Source organism: Mytilus galloprovincialis, chromosome 11 (assembly GCF_965363235.1).
Source record: "Mytilus galloprovincialis chromosome 11, xbMytGall1.hap1.1, whole genome shotgun sequence".
Classification (NCBI taxonomy): Eukaryota; Metazoa; Mollusca; class Bivalvia; order Mytilida; family Mytilidae; genus Mytilus; species Mytilus galloprovincialis.
In genome coordinates, this window is record NC_134848.1 from 79,363,749 (window position 1) to 79,389,621 (window position 25,873).

Genomic DNA, 25,873 nt, shown 5'->3' on the forward strand with positions numbered 1-25,873 from the left:
AATTTCCGGGATTTTCATAGAACAGGTTCTTGGTCTTTCCAATTGTTCAATCATTTTGTTTTACTAATACCAAATCAGTAGATACACAGCAAAATTTTCTTTCAGACTTTGTTACGTGTTAAAGAGGTTGCAGACAAGGGGTTGTTTTATCCCCTTGCATCTTGCCGGAATTTAAGGAACAATATTTATAATATACAAAACTATGTAAGGTATTACTATTGACGACTGAGAATTGATGGTAAAGCGCCCTTCTCCCCTTCTCTGAAATGTTTTATTAACATAACGGCATTTAAGAACCAAACAATGTAGCGGTCCCCCGTTTCTGGAAATTATAGATTCACCAATGGTCAAATCATACACTTAGAAAATTATATTTACTTTTTCTCTACTAAGCACAAAGCATGTTCGGTCCTGAGTCTTAGTAATGTGTTACAGTTAGTTGACATGTTTTGCTGTGGACAGTTACCTTTTGAAATAGAATGCAAAAATCAGTGTGTCGGTCTTGTCTGTACAAGGTCAAATATTCACATCTGAATACTTTTGTTTTATGTTAGTACGACCTTTTACCTGTTAAGGTCAGTGTAAACAGTCGGTTCCGAGACTTTCCGTAAATGTCTATTAAAACATGCCTTTTCAAAGACGTGCAATGGCATACGTTCGATACGTGTGATAACGTGGCACACACGAGTATTTAAACGAAAATACATGCCATGTTCAGTGAACTTTACATGATTTTTTAAAATTGTAACTTCGTTCAAAAAGTGAAATGTTTCTTTATAGGTAGAACACCCTCACATATCGTAACTCAAAATGATAGAGGTGGAAAGATGGAAGAAGCTAAGATCGAAGAAAACTTGACTGGCATAGATATGTCAGAAGAGGAAATAATCAAGCTTGTACGTTCTCAGTGTACTCTAGGGCAATACGAAATGGTAATTGTACCTATAGACTTGTGGGATTTTGGTGGTCAGAAAATCTACCACTTGACTCACCAACTTTTCGTCACAAGTCGGGGGACATTTCTGTTGATCTTCAATGGCAGCAGAGATATACACGAAGACATTCCAGAGTATACAGAACTCCCCGGATGTCAGGGGCAAAGAAATACAGCTGGTAATAAATATTTATAAATGAAAGATATTGTCCTTTGTATGTACAAACAAATTATTATCCCTTCACATACAAAAATTATATTGCCCATTTACATACAAAGTATATATGTTCCATTAATATATGGATAACATATTTTAAGATGCATATCTATGATGTATTTCTATATATCTGCTATAACCGTAGTATTGCAAAATTAACCCATTAAGTGTGTTTGACTCAAACAGTTTGGTGTTTTCAAACATCACTTAACAAAAGAAGGGTTTCATTAATTTCGACCCCATTTCGTAAGAACAAAAAGCTGAGTGGGATCAAAATTGAAACGTATGACCTTACGAAGCTGTTGAAAAAATGCATTGGCTCAAGATGATTTTTCAAACACATGGCATTAGTTATTAATGCCTTGTCATGCTAGTAACCATTCAACAAATGCATTATGATTTTTGTCTGGAAAATCAGTTCATTTATTTTCCCAGGATCGTGCATATTTTTTGTACACCAAGCAATACATAAAAAAACACTTAATCTACGTGTGAACAATACACAAATAAATTAAAATAAATGTCGCACATTTATACTGTGAATTTGATTATGGATTTCAGTGGTGTGTCCTGTATTCTGAAAAACAGGAGATAACATAGATCAACTCCTATTGTATAAAAGGGATAACACTTTTATTCAGTTCTATAAATATATTGTATAGGATACTGCACCAACCTAGAAAGCAAAATTGTAGTGTAATTTGAGAGAGACCCATATTTAAAAAAAAAACATACAGATTTTGTTTTCAATTTTACATGTTTAAACAAGGCAGATTATAATTTACAAAAGAGGGACAAACGATACCAAAGGGACAGTCAAACTCATAAATCTAAAACAACTGACAACGCCATGGCTAAAAATGAAAAAGACAAACAAACAAACAACAGCACACACGACACAACACAGAAAACTAAAGAATAAACAACACGAACCCCACCAAAAAACTAGGGGTGATCTCAGGTGCTCCGGAAGGGTAAGCAGATCCTACAAGGTATCTTCAAAGGAAATGATTATATTTCAAAAGTTATAGTATTTTTATACCTATATTATTTTGTTATGTCTCAATGTAGATTAGTACTCTCAATAATATACATGTATGTATGTTTGTTTGTTGTAGTATATCTTATCCATTGGGTCAATTCCGTCCTCACTTATTGCAAGACTGTTGTGGAAAATAAAGAGTACCCGAAAATTCTATGTGTGGCAACCCACAAAGATCTAGTCAAAGTATGTACTATAATGATTTCTAACTGTAATCTTTTTAATCTGTATTCATTGTCATCTGCTGTTTAAAAATGTAAACTCTCTCTCGTTTTTCTATTAATCTTCTAATATTGTATACAGTATATCAAAATAGTTGTGTGGTGAGTTGCGTGTCCATGAACCAATCTTTTAAATCAATGATAGAATAAACCTGTAATTATTGAAGTAACTTTCGTTTATGCATAATCAATATACACAACTAGAATTTAAAGTCGTTATAAAAAGCTGATCTATACAAGATGTAAAATCCCCGAATGGCAACGATATTAGAAAGTGTGACTGGTCTTTGTTCATTGCTATTTATTAAAGCATATGATAGGGTAATATATAAGACCATAGACTCTGTAAAAACCGGGCTGTTTATATAACACTATGATTTATGTTTATTTTAGGGTGATGTTGAAGAACAGAGAACTTCATTAGAAAACTCAATCGAAGAACTCTTTCAAAACCATGGAGGAAAAAAACATCTTCAATACAAACCACTCATCTTTGTTAATGCAAGAAACAAGGAGGACGAAGAACTGGCCACATTAAAGAAGCAGTTGGTAGACGTTGCATTAGACCATCCTCGCTGTGGGGAACTGATGCCAACCAAGTTTGTACCCCTGGAACTTCAGCTAGCAAGAAAAGTAGAGGAAAACAAGAAAATACTTACAATGGATGAACTGAATGACATAAACAAGCAAAACGACAAAATAGCCTTAACCTCTGCTCAGCTTAAATCGTTTCTAAAGGTTAACCATGCTCTGGGAAAACTGATCTACTTTGATGAAGCTGGCCTGAGAGACAATGTTATAATTGATCCTGTGTTTTTGGTGGATGTATTACGTTCTATTGTCACTGATGACCAGTTTTGGCCAGAGCACCTCAAAGAAATCTTAAAATCTCTGAAAGAAAGCGGAAAATTGTTGAAACGGGACTTATATGAAATATGGAAGCAAGACTGTTTTCGTGAGATCTGGGCACATAATGATTACATAGTGGACATGTTGGTTCATTTGGACATAATGTGTAGACCAAAAGACGATGAAGATGGATCAGACTTTTTCTTGGTGCCATGCATGATTAGTAACAAAAGAGAAGAGAGCCAACAGATAGACCATGACAGAAGCATCCATCTGGCTTACAGGTTTAAGGAGGAAGTTGTACCACCTGCTATTTTGTACAGATTCATTGCCACTTTCATATCAATATGGAAGTTACGCGTCAGTGCTAAATCCAGTCGTCTGATGATATTTACAGACAGTGCTGATGTAAGAATTGACGCGGACCATGATATGAGATTTGACATTCAGGGAAACAGATTCATTGTTTCGCTCATACACAAAGACAACAAAAACACTATTATACCAACAATTGCATCTACAGCCCAGGAATGCCTTACACATGCTATCACAAACATTTCCAATTTCTATTTCTTAGTTTCAGGGGATTCTGCTTGTAATAGAGATTTGCCGTTTACCATTCAGATTGGTATTCCTTGTGGGACAGACCTTTGCTTTTTTGACCACACATTGTCAGCAAAGGAGTGGATATGCCCAGAACACAAGACAAAACACAAAACAAATGATGTGTCAATATGGTTTGCAGACAAGGTATATTTGTTTGTTTATACAATACTGACTTCACTGTTGTATGACATGGCATTTATGCTCATATTAGAGTATGTCAATTTATCATAATTATATTCAAAACACTAGTTAGCAGACCTGATACTTCAATTTTATTGATATTCGAATAAAAACAAACACGTAAATAAAACAAGCATTCCACATCAATATTGTTGAAGAAATGTCATTTATATTATGCAAAAAATATTATGCAAAAAATTATAATCGAAACAGAAAAACTGATAACAGCGAAATAAAAATAGCATAGCATAGCCGAAAGTGTCCGTTGTCAACTTATAAGAATAACTACACATTAATGAAAATATTTACTCTCTCAAACATTTGGTCAAACATATGGAATATACTGTAGTCAACCAAAATTATAACACAGACAAGATCTAGAAATTAGACAAACCGACAAAATGGTAAGTTTTTTTTATAGAAAAGATTGCCCTTTTCCATTGTGTAGGCAAAAAAGCAAAGATTAACTAAAAGGTGACAAATATTGATTACCTAGCCTAACGTGGGAGGGTTGTAGATTATAGTCAAGGTCGTGCAAAAATTCAATCATCAAACACTTAAAAAAAGTTCCCATTATGTGTAAAAATTAGACTGTTAAAAACGGAGCATCAATTTTACTATTTCGATTTTAACAAACAATATTGTCAACCAGTACACCTTCAACTAATTACATTTAATGACGATATAATTTGCTATGTGTAACATGTATATGACTTACATTATACTTATCTTACAGTTACATACAAAAGATGACAGGTGCACTGAAAATTGCCCTGGTAAGATATATATGGACGATAGTAATATTGTAAATGCTAGCATTGATGATATAACACCAACAAAACATTATATTTTTTCAGTGGAGGATGCAATACGTATTTTTTTTATGATCCCTCTGTTCGTCCGTTGGTACATCCTGAATTTAGTTTTTGTTATCTAACTTTAGTCTGCCTGAACCAAATGTTATGAAACGTATATACAACATGTACAATGTGTATTACTACATAACTCAGTCACGTTTACCAGTCTTGTGGTATTTCGATGTATAGAATTACATGCATATATATCTCACTGACACATTCTTTATCTTTATTTAAATCTTTAAAATAGGAATAAAGGGGAAAATCTAGATAATGTATACGTCAACTTATATGGATGAAAAATATAGCACAAATACCGAACTCAAAGCAAAGTCAAGGGGCGTCCATAAAAACTAACAAAAAATAAATGCTATCAATCATCGAAACAAGTACAAGGATTCATATATTTTGGATATACATAAAAAAGACAAAAAACACCGCGTCCCAACTGATCTAAATAATATATGATTGTATAAGCACTACTTTTTACCCCCCACCCCTTTTTCCACAATCAGTCATGATCTACATTGTGTTTTCATTAATCATTAGTGGAGCAAATGTAGTAATGCTTATATTGGTATACCTGACACTTACTATTGTACAGGTTTAGACAAGGTATGGTTAGACCGCCAGCCTGAGGACAAACATCTTGGACGACTAGCAGCTAAACTAACAAACGAAGACACAAGAAAAATATATATACGATTACAAGAAGTCGATCCAGCTCTACAATGGAATATCATCAACGAATCCAGTAAACGAGGAGGGTTTGATATAAAGATAAACGCTTTATATGATTGGAAAAAGAGTTCAGTGTTTGCCTCATTTAAGCAGCTGCAACAAAGTCTGAATGATGAAGATATTGACATTCACAAATTATGTCAGGTACACATTTGATAATATTTATGTGATATTACCCCATTGTGTGCGTCAATCTCATAGTTATCGGACTTAGTATTGCATGATGATCAATTTACAATTATTGAACTTCGATTGCTTTATGACAATCTCATAGTTACTGAATATATTTTTGACATACAATGTTTACATTTAGATTTACTCGAAATAGGCTTTGTCGTTTCTAACTCAGAAAGGTAGTGCAATAATGATGTCAGGATTGTTTGAAACTTTTTACTGTTGCCATTCCTGAGTTATTTATTTTTGTTATGCCCCACCTACGATAGTAGAGGGGCATTATGTTTTCTGGTCTGTGCGTCCGTTCGTCCGTCTGTTCGTTCGTCCGTTCGTCCGTTCGTCCGTCTGTCCCGCTTCAGGTTAAAGTTTTTGGTCGAGGTAGTTTTTGATGAAGTTGAAGTCCAATCGACTTCAAACTTGGTACACATGTTCCCTATGATATGATCTTTCTAATTTTAATGCCAAATTAGAGATTTTACCCCAATTTCACGGTCCACTGAACATAGAAAATGATAGTGCGAGTGGGGCATTCGTGTACTGAGGACACATTCTTGTTTGACATAAATAATTACGGTATCCTTTTTAATGTTGAATACTTTATGTTTTTTAGCATCAGGAACCTTTGTGTCGCTATTGAAATAGTTACAGTTATTCTAGATTTGTGGTTTGTTCAATAGTATCAATCGTGTCCCGTCTTATTTTATTGCATAATTCAGTTTTGGTGTATTACTATACTATCGCTAGGAGATTCCTTTGCCTTTGTTAATTGAATAAGACTTACATTCCGTACACCAGATATTTAAGTAAATGTCAGATGTCTACCTGTCAACAACAGTATATTATGGATCAAACATTTAGCTGACTAACTATTAGTTGACTAAAAAAACAACTTGAGTTTTTTGGATTACTAAGCATCCGTCGTCGTCGATTGTCATCTATCCCTCGTCGTAAGCTAATAGATAATCTTTTTCTCTGAAACTACTGGACCAAATGTTACTAGATTTAACTTGAACTTTTCTTGAAGCATTTTGTTATTGCTTATAAGGATGTGATCCATGAATATCCATCTTGTATGTCATTGCCGATGAAATGTGAGTTTTTATCAAATGTCATTGTTTTTTTGGATATAATCTTGAAAACTATAATCGATCGGGACAAAATTAAAACAGTAAAAATAAGCACAACACTCAGATCTATAAAAAGGTCTAAATTGCAAAAATCGTTAATTGAGCACTTATAGCAGTTGTTTCCTTAGAATGATTATTTTTATCATTTTTGCATTTTTCTGACATTTTTACAGATGAGAGACTTTTTAAAATGTCAATATTTTTAGCAAATTAAGAAAATAAATCAAACCTGGCCAAAATCGTCAATTGAACCCGTATAGGATTTATTGTACCGAAGAAGAGTTTCACCCATTTTTTTTCAGAAACTATAAAGGATAGAGAAAGTATAACTAGGAAAAATTTCCAACAAAAAAGATCTTCAAATAAGTTTCATTGTCGAAAATTTCAATTGATCTATTGTAGAGTTAATTGCCATTGAATGATGATGTTTAACATTGATTAAAAAACATAATAGATAGAGAGAAACTGTAGAAAGTAGTAATCAAAGGTTAAGCATATTATTATTTCGTTATAAATCGATTTGCTGAAATCGTCAATTGACTCATTATATTGTTTGTCAATACATTGACAGAAATGAGAAAAACAAATAACTAAAAAAAATATTCGATAATGCTAAATAGGGTCACATTAACTGTTGGGGTGTATTTGTAGGTATACTTTTAGATATTAATTAAGAGATTACATAAGTATTTTAAGATCATGTCAGTTCATTACGTATGTTGGAACTGTTTGCAACACACACGTATGTGATTACAGGATCAATTAATATTCCTCCATCATTATGGTTTATTGGAAATTATTTGAATATTGTTTGTGTACTACATAGATGTATTGAGACAGCAATTTAAAAAAAAAATACACGCTGCAATGAAATGTGTTGTTAGTTTTTTGTAATTGAGTGTTTTACATTTGTTATTCTAGATTTCCAGAGAGATTAAAAAAGAATTTAGTAAGTAATGATTTTTTCAAAATAAAAACTGCATTTCATCATGAAATTATGGTCCTACAAAAATAGAAGGATGAAATTATGGTCTTACACGAATATTATTTCGAAATTCAGGTCATAAACAAACAGTATAATGACTTTATTGTCCTACACAAGTTCTATGATGAAATTAGGGTTTTCAATGTATATGAACTTTATTATGACACTAAGGACCTACACAAAAAGTATAACGATAGTGTGGTTCTACACGAATGGTAGTATGGCATTATGTTCCCACACACATATAATGATGATTAAAATTGAGAATGTAAATGGTGAATCGGTCAAGGAGACAACAACCGGACCAAAGAGCAGCTAACAATCGAAGGCCCCCAATGGGTCTTCAACACAACGAGAAAATTCTGAACCCGAAGGCGGGCTTCAGCTGGCCCCTAAACAAAAATGTGTTCTAGTTCAGTGAAAACGGACGTCATACTAAGCTCCAAAACATATACATAAACTACAATTAAAAATCATATAAGACGAACAAAGGCCAGAGTCTTCTTACCTGGAACAGTGGCAAAAAGGCGACAGGGTTAAACATGTTTTGTGATATTTCAACCCTCCCCTATGTCTCTAGTCAATATAAAAAAACAAACACACAGTAATACACACAGTAAAACTCAGTTTAAAAGAAGTCCGAGTCCGATGTACTTAATTGTCGTACACAAATATGATTATGACATTAATGTCTTTCACAACTAGTGTGATGACATAGAGGTCCTGTAAACATAGTATGTTGCCTGTATTGTACTACATATATAGTGTGATGACATAAGGGTCCTACACATATAGTATGGTGCCTGTATTGTACTACATACATAGTGTGATGACATAAGGGTCCTACACATATAGTATGGTGCCTGTTTTGTACTACATACATAGTGTGATGACATAAGGGTCCTACACATATAGTATGGTACCTGTATTGTACTACATATATAGTGTGATGACATAAGCGGCCTACACATATAGTATGGTGCCTGTATTGTACTACATATATAGTGTGATGACATAAGGGTCCTACACATATAGTATGGTGCCTGTATTGTACTACATACATACTGTGATGACATAAGGGTCTTCCACATATAGTATGGTACCTGTATTGTACTACATACATAGTGTGATGACATAAGGGTCCTACACATATAGTATGGTGCCTGTATTGTACTACATACATAGTGTGATGACATAAGGGTCCTACATATATAGTATGGTGCCTGTATTGTACTACATACATAGTGTGATGACATAAGGGTCCTACACATATAGTATGGTGCCTGTATTGTACTACATACATATTGTGATGACATAAGGGTCCTACACATATAGTATGGTGCCTGTATTGTACTACATACATAGTGTGATGACATAAGGGTCCTACACATATAGTATGGTGCCTGTGTTGTACTACATACATAGAATGATGACATTTAGGTCCTACACACATAGTATGATGACATAAAGGTCTTACAAAACTAGTTTGCTGGCATAGAGGTCATACACAACTAGTATGATGACATAGAGCTCATACACACCTTTTATGATAACAAATAGGTCCATACAAATAGTATGATAAAATAGAGGTCCTACACACATAGTATGTTAACACTAAGGTCCCTCACACATAGTATGATAAAATTAAGGTCCTACACAACTAGTATACTGAAATAGAGGTCCTAACACTAATATTCTCTGAAGGACCATTATTTTCACATAAATGCACAGTTTGTGTTTTAGCTCTTACCTATATTACGAATACTAGTTGCTTATTGTCCTATGAAACATGTCATATACATTACAGACCAACCAAGAGAGAAGTTGCAACTTCGACCATCAATTTCCAATACACAGAAACTGCCTGATCATATTGGTAATCAAACATTCCAGCTTGGAATAGAACTTGGACTATCTGTTGTTGAGATGCAACAGATCGAAAACGATCATGTGACAAATCTTCGTAGCCAAACAGAGGAAGTCCTAAACAAATGGAGGATACTTCCAGAAGCTACATATGAAGTTTTGGCGAAGGCTCTTCATCGCCTTCAATTGTCTAGTGTTTTATCATACTTAACATATGAAGAAGATTTAGAGGAACAAATGGAAGTAGGATTAGCGGAGAAAGTGAAAGAAGAATTACAAGAACAAGTATCAGAAGGATTAAAAGAAGAAGTTAAAGAAGGATCACAAGAACAAGTGGAAGTAGGATTAAAGGAGGAAGTAGCAAGTATGTACATTTTGACATATTACTTCATTTCCCAGACATCTGTCCACTTGTAAAGTATTTATCTTTTTATAAGTCTTTTGCCTGCGACATCAGTGGCTGTATATTATAACAGAACTGATAAATGCCTTCACCGCGATGTGTACCACTAGTCTCGCAGGATCTGCTTATCCTTCCAGTGCTTTTGTGATCATACTGATTTTCCCGGGGTTCGTGTTGATCAGTCTTTAGTAGTCTGTTTAGTGTTTGGTAAACTGTTGTTTGTTTTTTTCTGCGTTTGTCCTTATGTTTTTCTTCCACATTGTATAAAGGACCTGAGTTTTTTCTCAGTCTATTAGTCTTACTTTGTATTTGTAAGTTGAACTGCTGGCAATAGTTAAATCACATACCTACGGTTGGTTGCAAGTCCGTGTAACACTTATCAATTCAAAGTTTTAAAAAGTTTTGAAATTTTAGATTGTTGGAATTTTGATCAAAGTTTTAAAATATCAAAATTTCAAATTATGTAAAAGTTTTGAAATTTTGAAATTTTAACCAAATTATTAAAAAATATTAAAATTCTAAATATTGTTTATAAATTTGATAGTTTAGGAATTTGATCCAACTTTTAAAATACTAAACCTAACGTGAAATTTTGATTATTTCACTTTTTGAAAGTTTGATTTTTTATATTTTTGATTAAAATATCAAAATAAAAAAGGGGCGAAATGAGGGGTACCTGTAAACACTGATGTAAACATGGCTCTGATAACAATCATTCTTAGTTATAAATAAATAGCACGAAATAAATCAAATCATTTTTAATTACAAAATAAATAATGAAAAGAAGAAGTCGGGTTTTTTTTTTTATGAAACATATTAGACATCACATGGGATAACAGTATCCTGAAATTTTAAGGTTGTGCATCCATCTAAAAAAAATTAGTTTAACCTATTTAAACCGGAATCAAATAAGTTGATTTAAATCTCTTATATAAAGTTAGCGTTTGAGAAAAAATAATTCAGAGCTTTTTGGTGTTCCCAGTGTCCAACATTTAGAAGTAATAGTGAAAACTGACCAACTCGCAGTAAACCAAATAGTGTTATTCGCCTTGTTGACGTTCCCGATGAAGGTATAGATACAGAAAAAGCGCTTCGGTCGCATGCAACTTTAAATGTTTTGTTTTCTTTTTTATCGATTGAATGACGATATGATTTATTTCAGTTCAAAGAAATGATACGGAAGGAATACTTAATGTATAGCGTCGCAACGTTGTACTAGGCGTGCTTCAGCTAACCCCCAGGCAAAAAAGTGTACTGTTTCAGTGACTTTAGACGTCATACTAAACTCCGAAATATAACAATAAACTAAAATTAAAAGAGGCTCCTAAATTGGGACAGGCGCACAAATGCGACGGGGTTAAACATATTTCGTAAGATCACAACCGTCCCCTATACCTCTAGCCAATAAAGAATGAAAAACACACAGTAATACGAACAGTAAAACGCACTCGAAAAGGAAACGCAAGTCCTATGTCAGAATAGGAAACAAAAGAAATTAATCAAAATGACAATGATAATAAGTTAACAAAGGACTACTCTATATAAGGCTAGCAGTTACTGCCATACGCCAGCTCCAGACCTCAATTAAACTAATTGAAAGGTTATGTCTTCATTATGCACACTCTCTCCCTGTTTTTTTTATTTCTAATTTGTTCCAGAACATTCATGAAATATTTGTCACTGGCAACAAAAAAATCGATAATTTAAAATAGGTTGTTTACGTACAAATTACGGAGAAACGTAGGATGCAACTCCCTAGGGCAAATTTACCCTTGCAGCTGGATTTTGTTATGTTTCAACTTCACTCTGGCAAAACACCTCTTCAGTTGTTTCGGTTCTTATTTTTCTTGACTTTCATATTTCAGTTTCAGCGTTCCGTAGGTGAATTATTTACTTAAAATTCAGCGTTTTACATTGTACTGGTTTTTCGAGAGCAACATTGGTGTACGGCCAAAAATGGAAAAATCCATCTTGCAGCTGACAGTGTGGCTTCTCTTTACACGCCAATTCTGACTTGATGTACATGTGTTCTAGCCGCATTTTTGCATCTGTCCCAAGTCAGGAGCCTCTGGCCTTTGTTAGTCTTGTATTATTTTAATTTTAGTTTCTTGTGTACAATTTTGAAATTAGTATGGCGTTCATTATCACTGGACTAGTATATATTTGTTTAGGGGCCAGCTGAGGGACGCCTCCGGGTGCGGGAATTTCTCGCTACATTGAAAACCTGTTGGTGACCCTCTGCTGTTGTTTTTTATTTGGTCGGGTTGTTGTCTCTTTGACACATTCCCCATTTCCATTCTCAATTTTATTTTAGTTTGCTCAAAGTCGATTGTCGTACGATAACTTAAAATTGCTCAAATAACAAAATTCAAATACGGAACAATAATATCCCTTAATACACAAAAAAACCCTTTCCTTTTATTTACTATTAAAAAACAGTGGTTGATTTAGGACCCATAATGTAGCTACGTATATGATATCCAGTCCAGACGTTGTCTATAAGGAAGCAACCATTTAACTTTAAAAGTAGGTGTGGTTTTTTGTCGAAGCGCTCACAATTTTATTAAGTTTTTCATCGCTATTAATCAACTTGTCTGGTTCAAAATTTAACACTATAAGACATGGAGAAAATTTTGATTCAGAAATTTTCTTTTGTCCTCTGCTGGCACAGAATATTATTTTTTCATCAAATTGGGGATCAGAATATTTTGATGTACCCTTATCAAAGCCCCTCATGGTAGTATCAAAGTAAAAAAAAGTGACTTTCTATACATTGGATTCTCCAAAAGATTACCATTTATCGCTGATATAAACTTTAAAAAAGAATTTTCAATTTTCAAAATGCCGACACCTACAAATGGATAGATGGGCGCTTGATGTAGTGCAGCGACAACTATTACATAAATATTAATGCTAGATGGGCGCTTAATGTAGTACAGCGGCAACTATTACATAAATATGAATTTTTGTGAAAATAATGTTTATGGTATACGTTTATATATGATATGAAAGGTTTTAACTTTTACAAAACCAGAGCTATAAGTTAGATTTAAACGTTTACTTTATTTGGCCTTTTTAATTTTATTTGACTTTATTTTCCTTTTTAAGTTAATTTGAATCGAGCGTCACTGACAAGTCTTTTGTAGACGAAACGCGCATCTGGTCCAAAATCCGGCAAAATTTAAATCCTGGTATCCATCTATGATGAGATTCTGTAGATACCTTGTAACAGTATCTTGGCTCCAATCTACTAACATTGATCTAAGAACTCTTAATTTCAGCGTGAATAAGATATAGATATATTAAAAACCTCCCACATTGTAGACTAGCACAACCTTAATTGGGACACCATGCATTCAGTATTGATACCGTACCAAAATAATATTAACTAAAATCATTGATACAAGTCAATAGAATTATGATCGTCATACAACCGATAACAATGAAAACGTAGCGTTAAAAGTTACGACCGAAGCGCTTTTCTTGATCGACCTTATTAGGGAACGCTCAAAGCTGAATATCAAGGGCCAACAACTTACAAAGAACATATTAAAACGTTAAAGATGATCGTTCATAATGTACATGAAATAATATATTCTTTAGCAAATATGATTGCAGAAAGTAAGAAGTCGTAAAGCAAAACAGAAACATTTGAAATCAAAAGAGATAATACACCGTGTACTGAGCCTTTTTATTGCTTAGAGTTCAGTAGAAAATATATATACATGCTCAATCTAACCATACTATTTGACCTACTGCGAGTTGTTCAGTTTTTACTGTTACTCCTGTTTCTCCTAAAATATGGGTGGTAGAAACACCAGCAAGGAAAATGGCCAATATCAGAGCCGTACGTATGATGAATTATCTTCTTTTGAGAATTATTTATAATTTCATCCTATTTTTGACTGCTTACAACTGTCTGTCTGTGGTTTTATTTCATACATTAACTTTAAAGTATCAGTATGTTTTCAATTCATATTGTTTTGTTTCGTTCCGCTTTAATTTCCCTTCGCTTTTACAGGTACCCCTCTTTTAGCCCCTTTTCTATTTTTGATATTTTAATCAAAAAATTTAAAAAATCTATCTTTCAAAAAGTGAAATAATCAAAATTGCACGTTATGTTTAGTATTTTAAAAGTTTGATCAAATTCCTAAACTATCAAATTTATAAACGATATTTAGAATTTTAATATTTTAATAATTTGGTTAAAATTTCAAAATTTCAAAGCTTTTACACAATTTGAAATTTTTGTATTTTAAAACTTTAATCAAAATTCCAAAAATCTAAAATTTCAAAACTTTTTAAAACTTTGAATTGATAAGTGTTACACGGACCGTTGCATTCCAAGCATAACATAAAATAAGCACACGTTAACCACACGTTCGCATATTTCATTTGTTAACACCAATTTTATTAATATTGATAAAAACAAAGAAATATTTGTTTATGGTAATCAATATAAATATAAGTAACTGTAGACTAAAAGAGCTCTCAATGTGTGCAAATTAATTTTATTTAGGGACAAAAGAAAATAATTGTAATGCCGTTGTATGATATTCTAACAAAATGGAAAATATTGGCACCTTTTGTTTTTTTATGCGACAACATTCTTTTTTATTCTAAACTTAAATTTGTTCACTGAATAATCCATCCTGCGGTATGAAAATAGTCAATTAATAGGTCAGTAAAATAATATAAATAAAAACAAGAAATATTGTCACTTTTTATTGTTTTCTACATACATATTAGTAACAGCAGACTTACAAAACTCTCAATTTGTGTCATCCATCGGGACAAAAAGAACAGAATGGTAATGCCGTTGTATAGTATTCTATCAAAATGTATTGGCACATTTGTTGATACGACTATAAATTTTACAATTGTAAACATAAATTCCTTCATTTTTAAGCCTAGCAATCCATTCTGAGGTATGAAAGGAACTCAATTATCAATTATTTCAAATTTAAGATAATTTTTTTTGAGATTTTTTTTTTTTTTTTTTTAAACAGGTATGAGCATTTTTTGGTCATTGTCAACGTTGCTAATATTACGTTTTCGCAAGCATTGGAAATATTTTTTCTTATATGAAATACTAAAGGATGAAATCTTATTATATTTCAAATTTAAGATAAATCTTACGATAAATAAAACAGTTATTAGCATTTTCATTTTGGTCCAGACCTGTGATTGTCCTATCATTTGCCCAGTTATTAGTAAAACTCGCCATGCAGTAGTAAACGTGTGTTAACCTTATACAAAATAAAGTAGACGCGCTTTTTCACGTTCAAGCGGAAGTAAACGTGCGTTTGTAATAAAGAACATTAGAAGGCGCGCCTGTTTCGCGTTAACACGGAGGTTATGTTCGGCTCTCCCTTGACACCATTTGCAAATCAGACTAAAATGTAAAACAAAATTAGGAAAATAGATAAAATATTCTAATAATAGAAAAAATTATACTCATGTTGTTCAGTTTTTAATTTTTCTAACATTTTTTAATTTTGGTTTCAAATTTCAGACAGAATCATACATGACATTCAAAACAGTCAGATTCTAGATTATATGATAACACATTTGGTGATATCATCAGATGATAGACGTCGCATTGAGCAGCATGCTGGACAAGATGATCAGAATAGAGCCTTGCTTCGTGAAGTTATTAAAAGGGGAGAACCTACGTATACTTTGTTTATTGATGCACTACGAACAAGTGGATACACAGATCTAGCTAATGAACTGAAAAGTGATTCACAAGAACAAGGCTCAAGTACAGCTATAGTACAAAATGAAAACATCGAAAATCAAGGTGAGACCGGATTGTTTTATTGATGAATATACAAACGCAAAATTTTAAATATAGTCTGGTCTGGTTAATGCACTGAATTATGCAAATTTGTCCATTTTGGCAGTAAAGTAAAAAAAAAACAGTATAACAAATGTTCACGTTGAAATGATAGTGTTGTGTAAGGACTATTCAATAACGATAAGTTGAAAGCTGACCTTCATTCATTTCAGTTTGCATCATGAACTATTGTTTATATGAGCTATTGCAATTACTTGGTCTGTGTTGTTGTAACACTGTTACGTAATTGTATTAAAAGTAAACCAAATGTTAATCTGATGAATAAAAATCAAATTGGTCAAGTTACCAGATCAGATGTTTACTAGTATTGTTAAGGTCAAGTCACAAAACAAAACGAATACAAACTTGATTAAATATGTTTCTTTAATTTCAAGAATACCAAATCATCTTATTAGTTCGCCACCACCAAATGTTGGATACATGACTTTGCTCTTATTCAGATGCCTAAGTCATTTTACAGTGAATTATATCCTTTCAAATAAATTGTAATCGGATATTATTGCTGTTATCTATTAATTTGTCTCTTTGATACACTCCCCGTTTCCATTCTCAATTTTATTGTTCGGTATACATTTCCATTGAAAGCGTCACTTTCCATCTGTCAGAATGCATGCAGTTTTTGACCCATTAGTTTACCAAATGCAGTATAACGCTGGATTTCTCGTATGTATGTATTGCAAGTTTAATCAAGATATAAAAGTAGACGTGGCAATAATTGGAAATTGGAAAACTTTTGTAGGGTTGTCAAATTGGACTGTTCCGATGTATAAAGTTCGTCTACAAAAAAACTACCCAAACATAATTGACAGCATACAGCATGAACAAATAGTCGATCATCTGATATCACGTGATGTGTTGACCATAGCTGAAAGCCAAATGATAAATGCTTGTCCCGCACAGATACAAAAGAACAGGAAATTAATGGACATACTTTTACATGGAAGTGAACATGCATTTATTGAATTTCTCAAAGCTCTAAGAAAAGACTCTGTGTATGCAGAACTGGCAGATAAAATAGAAAACACAACAGTCGCTAGCAGAGATATATCAACTATTAATGGTTGCTTTAAATGAACTAAAAGATAGTAAGTTAAAAGTAAATATCTCAGTTGGTGGTAGGACTACGCCCTTTTTCTTAAACAAATTTTTATGTATTTTCGAAATTCAAATAATTACAAATATCAAATGACTAAGTGATTTACATGTATTGAAGGATAAAGTAAAGATGAGATTGTGACTTGGATGGAGAATTGTCTCATGGGAACTCATACCACATCTTTTAAAATCTACATAGATGTATTTAGCGTTATTGTATTTAACAAACACAATCATGTTGGTAAGATACAAATTGTATTATATGAGACATGGTTGTCAATGACAACGTCCCATCAAGACACTACATGTTGTACAAAGTATCAATTATACGAACATTCTTGAACCTTGGTCAACGTTGATACCAAAAAGCAATTAAATACCCCGATAGGACAAATTAAAAAGCTTTCAAACGAGAAAAAAATAACTGCCTGATAAAAAATATGTACTATTAAGGTATTCAAAAAGATTTGGCATCGATATTGATTACATTATAGCATGCCATTCAATATCTAGTGGTATACTAATTTGTTCCGAAAGGGTCAGCATATTTGACATTATATCATACCATGCATTATTAAGTGGAGTACTAAGGTATTTCAAAAGGGGCAGCATTATTTACATTATATTAACCAACTCATTTCCCAGTGTCGTACTAAGGTGTTCCGAAAGGATCAGCAGTGATTGCATTTTATAAGTCCACGTATAGCTCAGTGGTGTCCTATGTGTTCCGAAAGGGTCAGCATTGGATACTTTATATCATTCGATTCGACATCCAATGGTGTACTCAGGTGTACTCAGGTGTTCTGAATGGTTCAGTATTGATTTCATTATATCATCTAACTTATTGCTCAGTGGTGTTCCCTGTTGTTATCAAAGGGTCAGTATTGATTTCATTATATCATCTCACTTATTGATCAGTGATGTTCCCTGTTGTTATCAAAGGGTCAGTATTGATTACATTTTATTATCCCCTTCGTAATGAATCAATATTCATACGTAATATTATCCCATTCCTTTTCAATTAAAAACACGTCGCATTGTCACATTATATGATGTTCTCAAACTTTAAATCTGTAATAAAAACTACGTATAATTCATTTTATACAGGGACAAGCTAAAATACTTGAGATGGAACCAACAACGACTCGTCAAAGCTTCACAACGACTCGTCAAAATTTCACAACATATCGTCAAAGTTTCACAAGGACTCGTCAAGGTTTCACAACGTCTCGTCAAAGTCTTAACTGAGTTCTTGTTTAAAAACTAAAAATTAACAGAAGAGACAATCTTTGACAGAACACTAAGTAAATGACTCAATCTTGCTAGATTCAATGTTGATCTTTAAACTAATCACATGTCATTTTATTGTAAAATACTGTAATATTATGTATAGTTTGTTTACAATTAATACCAAAGGAATTGAAAGTCATTCATGTTAGCTGTATTGTAATGTTACTAAAGTAAAAAAAGGTGTTTTATGACTTAATTCGAGTATTTATCTTTACATGTTCATTACCTGTATATTTTCATTATCTGTATATTTTCACTATTTGTATATTTTTATTATCTGTATACTGTCATAATTCTATATGATTTGCATATCGATAAATACTTGAATTGGATTGGTCAATTAGAACTTTTCTCTAAGTTTACACTTCGATAAACCATGTTTCTGAAACTACTTTCGTAATCTATTCATGCCCGATTGCAGGGAACCCGGGATTTTCGGCAAATAGAGATTAAAAAACAAATGCATACCAGTTGTGTCTATTTTAGTGCATATATGACAAAAAAGAAATAAAATAAATACACTGAAGCTACGAAAATGTATAAATTTAAAATTCAAATAAAAATCCGCGAACTTTCATAAATGATTTGGCGAATGTACGTCATGGCAACACACGATGTTATACGAATGAAAACTTTCTTTGGAAAGATTATTTCGTTACATGTATGATTCAAATTTGAATATTATATCCCATTAATTTCAGTTTTGGAGGTAGGTGCTATTTTATTCAAGATTCAAGTATATTTTGATTATCTGTATATTTCCATTATATGTATATATTCATTATTTGTATATTTCCATTATCTGTATATTTTCTTTATCTGAATATTTTCATTATCTGTATATTTTCTTTATATATATATTTTCATTATCTGTGTATTTTTTTAATCTATATATTTTCATAATCTGTTTTTTTTTCTTCTTCATAATATGAATATTTTTTATCTATATATTTTCATTATCTGTATATTTTCATTATCTAAATATTTTCATTATCTGTATATTTTCTTTATCTATATATTTTCATTATCTGTGTTTTTTCATAATCTGTATATTTCATAATGTTGGTTTTTTTTTCATAATCTGTATATTTTCATAATATGTATATTTGTTAATCTGTATATTTTCTTTGTCTGTATATTTTGATTATATGTATATTTGATTATCTTTATATTTTGATTATCTCTATGTTTTTTATAATCTGTATATTTTCATTATCTGTATATTTTCTTTATCTGTATATTTTGATTATCTGTATTATTTGATTATCTTTATATTTTGATTATCTCTATTTTTTTATAATCTGTATATTTTAATTATCTGTATATTTTCATTATCTAAATATTTTGATTATCTGTATATTCTCATCATCTGTAATCTATCATTTTAATCTATATTTCGGTAACAGTTAATTATACCCCCGCTTTGAAAAAAAAGGTGGTATACTGTTTTACCTCTTTCTGTCCTTCCGTCAGTCTGTCAGTCCATCAGTCCATCAGACCGCCAGTCCGTCAGTCTGTCAGTCAGTTCGTCCGTCCCATGAATATTTTTCGTCACATTTTTCACAGGAACTACACTACCAGGATTTCTGAAATTTGGTTTCAGGCTTGATATAAGTCAGCTATACTGTGTGGTGCGTTTTCAGATTTATCACTCAACAACTTCCTGTTTACCGAACACTTGCATATTTTTACACTATTAAAAGTATCCACTTGCGGCGGGGGTATCATCAGTGAGCATTAGCTCGCAGTTTCACTTGTTTTTATCAGATTTAAATTTCACTTCATGTTTTCTTGAAGTTTTTGGTATGTATGATATGGGATATGTTCCATATGTCGTAACTACAATCCCGTTCCCTTATCTCACGAATGTGACCTACCGAATTAAACTTTTTACCTTTATTTGTGACATTTTTACCGATTGTGTCTGTTAGTTTTGTTCACGCATCATTATCAATATTATTGAGTTTGACGCGACTGTCGTGCAAGTGAGAAGTTTGGCGCTGTAAAACCAGGTTCAATCCACCATTTTCTACATTTGAAAATGCCTGTACCAAGTCAGGAATATGACAGTTGTTGTCCATTCGTTTGATGAGTTTTATCATTTGATTTTGTCTCATTAGGTATTTTCGGTTTTGAATTTTCCTGAAAAATATCAGATTGGAGCGACTTAAAACGAACATAAATGGACGTGACACTTAACATATAAACATAAACAAATACTACGGTTGTTTTAAAGCATGCTACTGTGAGGATTGAACACGGTTCTGTCAATATTAAACACGGTTCTGTGAGGATTAAACACGGTTATGTCAATATTAACACGGTTCTGTCAATATTAAACACGGTTCTGTCAATATTAAACACGGTTCTGTCAATATTAAACACGGTTCTATGAGGATTAAACACTGTTCTATCAATATTAAACACGGTTCTGTCAATATTAAACCCGGTTCTGTGAGGATTGAACACGGTTCTGTGAGGATTAAACACGGTTCTGTGAGGATTAAACACGGTTCTGTCAATATTAAACACGGTTCTGTCAATATTAAACACGGTTCTGTCAATATTAAACACGGTTCTGTGAATATTAAACACGGCTCTGTAAATATGAAACACGGTTCTGTCAATATTAAACACGGTTCTGTCAATTTTAAACACGGTTCTGTCAATATAAAACACGGTTCTGTCAATATTTAACACGGTTCTGTCAATATTAAACACGGTTCTGTCAATATTAAACACGGTTCTGTGAGGATTAAACACGGTTCTGTCAATATTAAACACGGTTCTGTCAATATTGAACACGGTTCTGTCAATATTAAACACGGTTCTATGAGGATTAAACACGGTTCTATGAGGATTAAACACGGTTCTGTCAATATTAAACACGGTTCTGTGAGGATTGAACACGGTTCTGTGAGGATTAAACACGGTTCTGTGAGGATTAAACACGGTTCTGTCAATATTAAACACGGTTCTGTCAATATTAAACACGGTTCTGTCAATATTAAACACGGTTCTGTCAATATTAAACACGGTACTGTCAATATTAAACACGGTTCTGTCAATATTAAACACGGTTCTGTGAATATTAAACACGGCTCTGTGAATATTAAACACGGTTCTGTCAATATTAAACACGGTTCTGTCAATATTAAACACTGTTCTGTCAATATAAAATACGGTTCTGTCAATATTAAACACGGTTCTGTCAATATTAAACACGGTTCTGTCAATATTGAACACGGTTCTGTCAATATTAAACACATAAACATTAAGGTGCAGGTTTTGTATTAGAAGTACAATATAAAAAAGAAGTGAAATGAATAGATGACATCACTGGAGAGAGCAACAGAAGGACGTATCAAGGTTGTTAAAGCCAATTACTGTTAAACACGCTATTGTTATGATTAAATAATTAGCCACTGAGGTGAAGACTTTGTGGCAGAACAAAAATATAACAACGACGTGTAATTCCACGCTGACATTAATTGGGAGAAAATAGTGTTTAATGCTATTGCAGTTTTCCATTTTTATATAATAGGGTTAAAACTTTCATTAAAATGAATATCTTCATATAATTGGTAATTCAAAATAACATAAATGTTATCGGAGTAGAACGCAAACTACCAGCAATCACAGTAAAAATAAAACACAGCCATTATTGCCATGCATTTGCAATTTTTCCATATATTTTTCAATTTTATTCAATGCCGATCATTACATGTATGACGAACAGTAGACGTCAATAATGACTTAATTAGATTGAGTTAAAACGTATACAAATATGACATTGTGTCTGTTAAATCAATATAGAATAAGATTATCAATGAGACTTATATATATCACAAGAGACAAAGGGAAGAGGGTATCAAAAGTAAAATCACAAAAATACTGAACTCTGAAGAAAATTCAAAACGGAAAGTTTCTAATCAAATGGCAAAATATAAAAAGCTAAAAAAAAAACAACTGGCACATTCTTGACTAGTACAAGCATTTTCTTATGTAGCCTGGTTTTATAGCTCGCTTAACCTCTCACTTGTGTGTCAGTTGCATATATAAACAACTATATGGCAATGTTTGGCCCACAAAAATGAGAAAACACATACCATAGAGCAAAGTATAAAACGACCATGTATGACGAAACCTTCAATTAAATTGAGAATTTATTAAGACAACAATCCAAAGGAAGAGCAGATAACAGCCGAAGGCCGTCAATGGGTCAATGTGGTACGGTAGTACAATGACGTCAATTTTTCATGTTAAATCATGTATTCCACATTAAAACCTACAATATTTAGAACGAAATGTACTTCAGTGTTTGTTTTTCTTGTATCATGAATATCGTTCAACGAAACCAGAACTTAAATTGAAATAGAGCGATATTTATCAGTCTGACTACTTGACATAATTTGATGCTAAATGGTTGAGATCCAGGAGCTTGTGAGTATCCCAAATGAACCCTTTACCAGGCAAACTGTCATTACGCACCCGTTCATAATAGTATGGCCTACAAGGACTATTGAAATTATAAGTAACGCCTTTTATCCTAGAATGTGGAATTTCTTGTTATTGACCTACTGATGCTAAGATCCATCCAATCATTTCAACATACCATAGACAATAAATGGAGAGAATTCGGCATAACAAAATGTCAAACCCGGACACTTTAACCATAATATATCCATGCTCCAAGTCGAAAACCGTTACATTAATGTATTTTCAATATTTAATATGTTTTAACCCCAAAAAGGCCAAATTGTTTTCGCATCGCTCCTCTAGGCGACAGATTCCATTCTACGCCCCTCTTTCAAACATCCTAGAAACACACTTTTAAGAATTGAAATAGTTAGCTTCAAAACATTTCCCGCCATTATCATATAATGAAGGTTATTATTGACAGTCGATCTAAACAGGGGATTATGGGTAACATGGGATTATGGGTACAGTAGTGCAGCTGGGAAAGCAACAAAATTTCATAAATTGAAACCTTGAAAAAAACATCACGACACTTAATATGAAAATCATGACATATTCATAGTTTTCTCAGTAATAACAATATTATACAATATAGATAAGAAGATGAGGTATTTGTGCCAATTATAAAGACAACTCTCCATCTAAGTACAAATTTTGATATTATTTCAGTTTTAATTTAAATCAATACGATAATATAGTTGCCCATATCAAGTACATTGTTCTTTTTGTGCAATGGTACAACTTGTGCCTCTTTTAATTTGTCTGGAAAAGTGGCTGATTGTATAGTCTTGTTGATCAATTCAGTTATTGGTTTTGTGATAACTGGTTGTGCTAGTTTTAGGACTTTAACTGACATGCCATCTATTCCTGTTGGCTTTTTTATGTTTAATTTTTTAAGTTATTTATCTACAAATTCTTGTGAGATGGTGTGTGGCAGTTTTGGTTTCGTGTATTTTTGTAACACTTGGATGGTTATTATTAGCAGGTGTGTTGTTGCCAATATCTTTAGCCACATTAATAAAAAAAAAAAAACATTGAAGTGTTTTGCTACTTTCTTTTGGTCACTTATTATGGTTTCTTCATCACATTGATAGATATTTTTTGTGAAGTTGCTACCTTTGTTTGTAATGAAAGGTATAATAGTAGGACAGAAATCGGATGTTTTGGTCCACGTATGCAGCGTTCGTAAAAGTATGTTTTAATGGATTTTTTCTTTATTTTATTGACTAGATTTCTCTGTTGTCTATAGAGTTCCCAGTTATTACCTGATTTTGTTTGTTGTACCTATTGTACAGTTGTCTTTTTTGAACACTGCTTTTCGTAACTCCTAGTTCATACATGGTGCTGGTTGTTTACATTGTTTTCTTTTTTCAAGGGAGCATGTTGGTCTAAAACATTTACCACAGCCTTTTCAAAATCTGAATATGTCTGATTTATATCATCTTGGTCTATTTTTCAAGAAAATTCAATTCATAAAAAATCAATTTAAAACTTTAAAATATGCAAGAGCCACATCAGCATGAGTTTCAAGTTGGTATTCTTTTCAACATCATATGTGAATTTAGCGATACACATAAAATTGTCATCACAGGAGACTTTAATGTGACATTATTAGCCTCTAGATCCTACAAAAAGCATGATGCACAATCTAAGAAATTTATTCTAGATCTTCAACTGAAATCTACTGTAGGAAAACCGTCTACTTTTATCCATCACAATGGTAACTCTCAGTCTCAAATAGACTACATCTTATTAACCCCAGGTGAAATCTTAGATCAATATAAAAACATGAAATGGATCCAGTCAACACATCCAGCCACACTTGTGTAAGTGCAAATATAAAAATCAATTTTTAAAGGGAACATACCATCTCCTAAAAAACTTAACTAGAGGTTTTAAGAGCCTGTGTCGCTCACCTTGGTCTATGTGCATATTAAACAAAGGACACAGATGGATTCATGAGTGATGACAAACTTGTGCTTTGGTGATGGTGATGTGTTTGTAGATCTTACTTTACTGAACAGTCTTGCTACTTACAATTTTCTCTATCTGTAATGAACTTTGCCCTTTAGTTACAGAGGAAAATATTTTGTAAAACCTTACCAAGATTTACCAAATTAGTGTTTAAAATATGGGCCAGGTGAGCTAACAAAAAAGCAGATGTCACTGCTGTTCCAGTAAAAATGATAAAATTACAGGGGCCTCAGTGGAAGGCTTCTCCAAGCAACTAAAATAACATAAGGAATGGGTCGATAAAGGAAAACCAAATGATATTTCCAAAACATCACTCATAAAACAGATGAGAAAAGAAAACTATGAAGATCGACAAAAAAAAAATATATTCAAATATTATAGACAACCTGTCAATGATTTTTTTTTTTACCAACTGATCAATAGAAATAAATGCCAATCCAAAACCTCAACAACCTCCATAATAAAAGGACCCAATTGTGATGTGATGATCTGAAAAACAAGCTTTATACATTTTTTGCAATATATGGAAGACCTATTTGTACCAAAATATAACAGTTACGAGAATACATATTGAGAAAATGTCTGAAAAAGTCTATTTTTTTTGGCAATAAAAAAAAAACTCAAAAAAATCTTTAGACCCGGTTTTTAAATACGACAAATTCAAGAGCACACATTGAGGATATAGAAACTGTTGTCTGTATTTCAAAAAATTGTTAAATGTGGTAACAATAGCAATTTTAAAAATTGTTAAAAAAATCCAGTCCTTTCCTGTTACCAAAGTGTATAAATTTTAAAAAGTTTCTAGAAGGAATAAGGAATACGTTTTAGATACTATTTGTGGTTTACTAGTATATCCTGCAATCTTTTGTCAAATTATCAAGGTTGTTAAAGCATGTTACTGTGAGGATTGAACACGGTTCTGTGACTATTAAACACACAGACATTAAGGTGCAGGTATTGTAGCAGACGTACA

The 25,873-nt window shown here is 32.5% G+C and overlaps 2 protein-coding genes across 2 annotated transcripts in view; one reads left to right on the plus strand and one right to left on the minus strand.

Annotated features, from left to right (window-relative positions):
* LOC143052873 (uncharacterized) overlaps window positions 1-20,340 on the plus strand; it is a 151,086-nt gene extending 130,746 nt beyond the window's left edge. The window contains exons 15-24 of the mRNA XM_076226021.1: window positions 781-1,113; window positions 2,270-2,379; window positions 2,808-4,013; window positions 4,786-4,825; window positions 5,511-5,791; window positions 7,870-7,897; window positions 9,741-10,163; window positions 15,718-16,005; window positions 16,802-17,147; window positions 18,265-20,340. Of these exons, the coding sequence (XP_076082136.1) occupies window positions 781-1,113; window positions 2,270-2,379; window positions 2,808-4,013; window positions 4,786-4,825; window positions 5,511-5,791; window positions 7,870-7,897; window positions 9,741-10,163; window positions 15,718-16,005; window positions 16,802-17,136 (3,044 nt within the window). The 3' untranslated portion in view covers window positions 17,137-17,147; window positions 18,265-20,340. The remainder of the gene's footprint in view (window positions 1-780; window positions 1,114-2,269; window positions 2,380-2,807; window positions 4,014-4,785; window positions 4,826-5,510; window positions 5,792-7,869; window positions 7,898-9,740; window positions 10,164-15,717; window positions 16,006-16,801; window positions 17,148-18,264) is intronic.
* Window positions 20,341-20,751: 411 nt separating this feature from the next.
* Window positions 20,752-25,873, minus strand: part of LOC143050924 (uncharacterized) — a 35,521-nt gene continuing 30,399 nt past the window's right edge. The window contains exons 2-3 of the mRNA XM_076224025.1: window positions 21,167-21,235; window positions 20,752-20,857 (exon numbers count right to left, since the gene is read on the minus strand). Coding sequence (XP_076080140.1) covers window positions 20,752-20,857; window positions 21,167-21,235 — 175 coding nt within the window. The remainder of the gene's footprint in view (window positions 20,858-21,166; window positions 21,236-25,873) is intronic.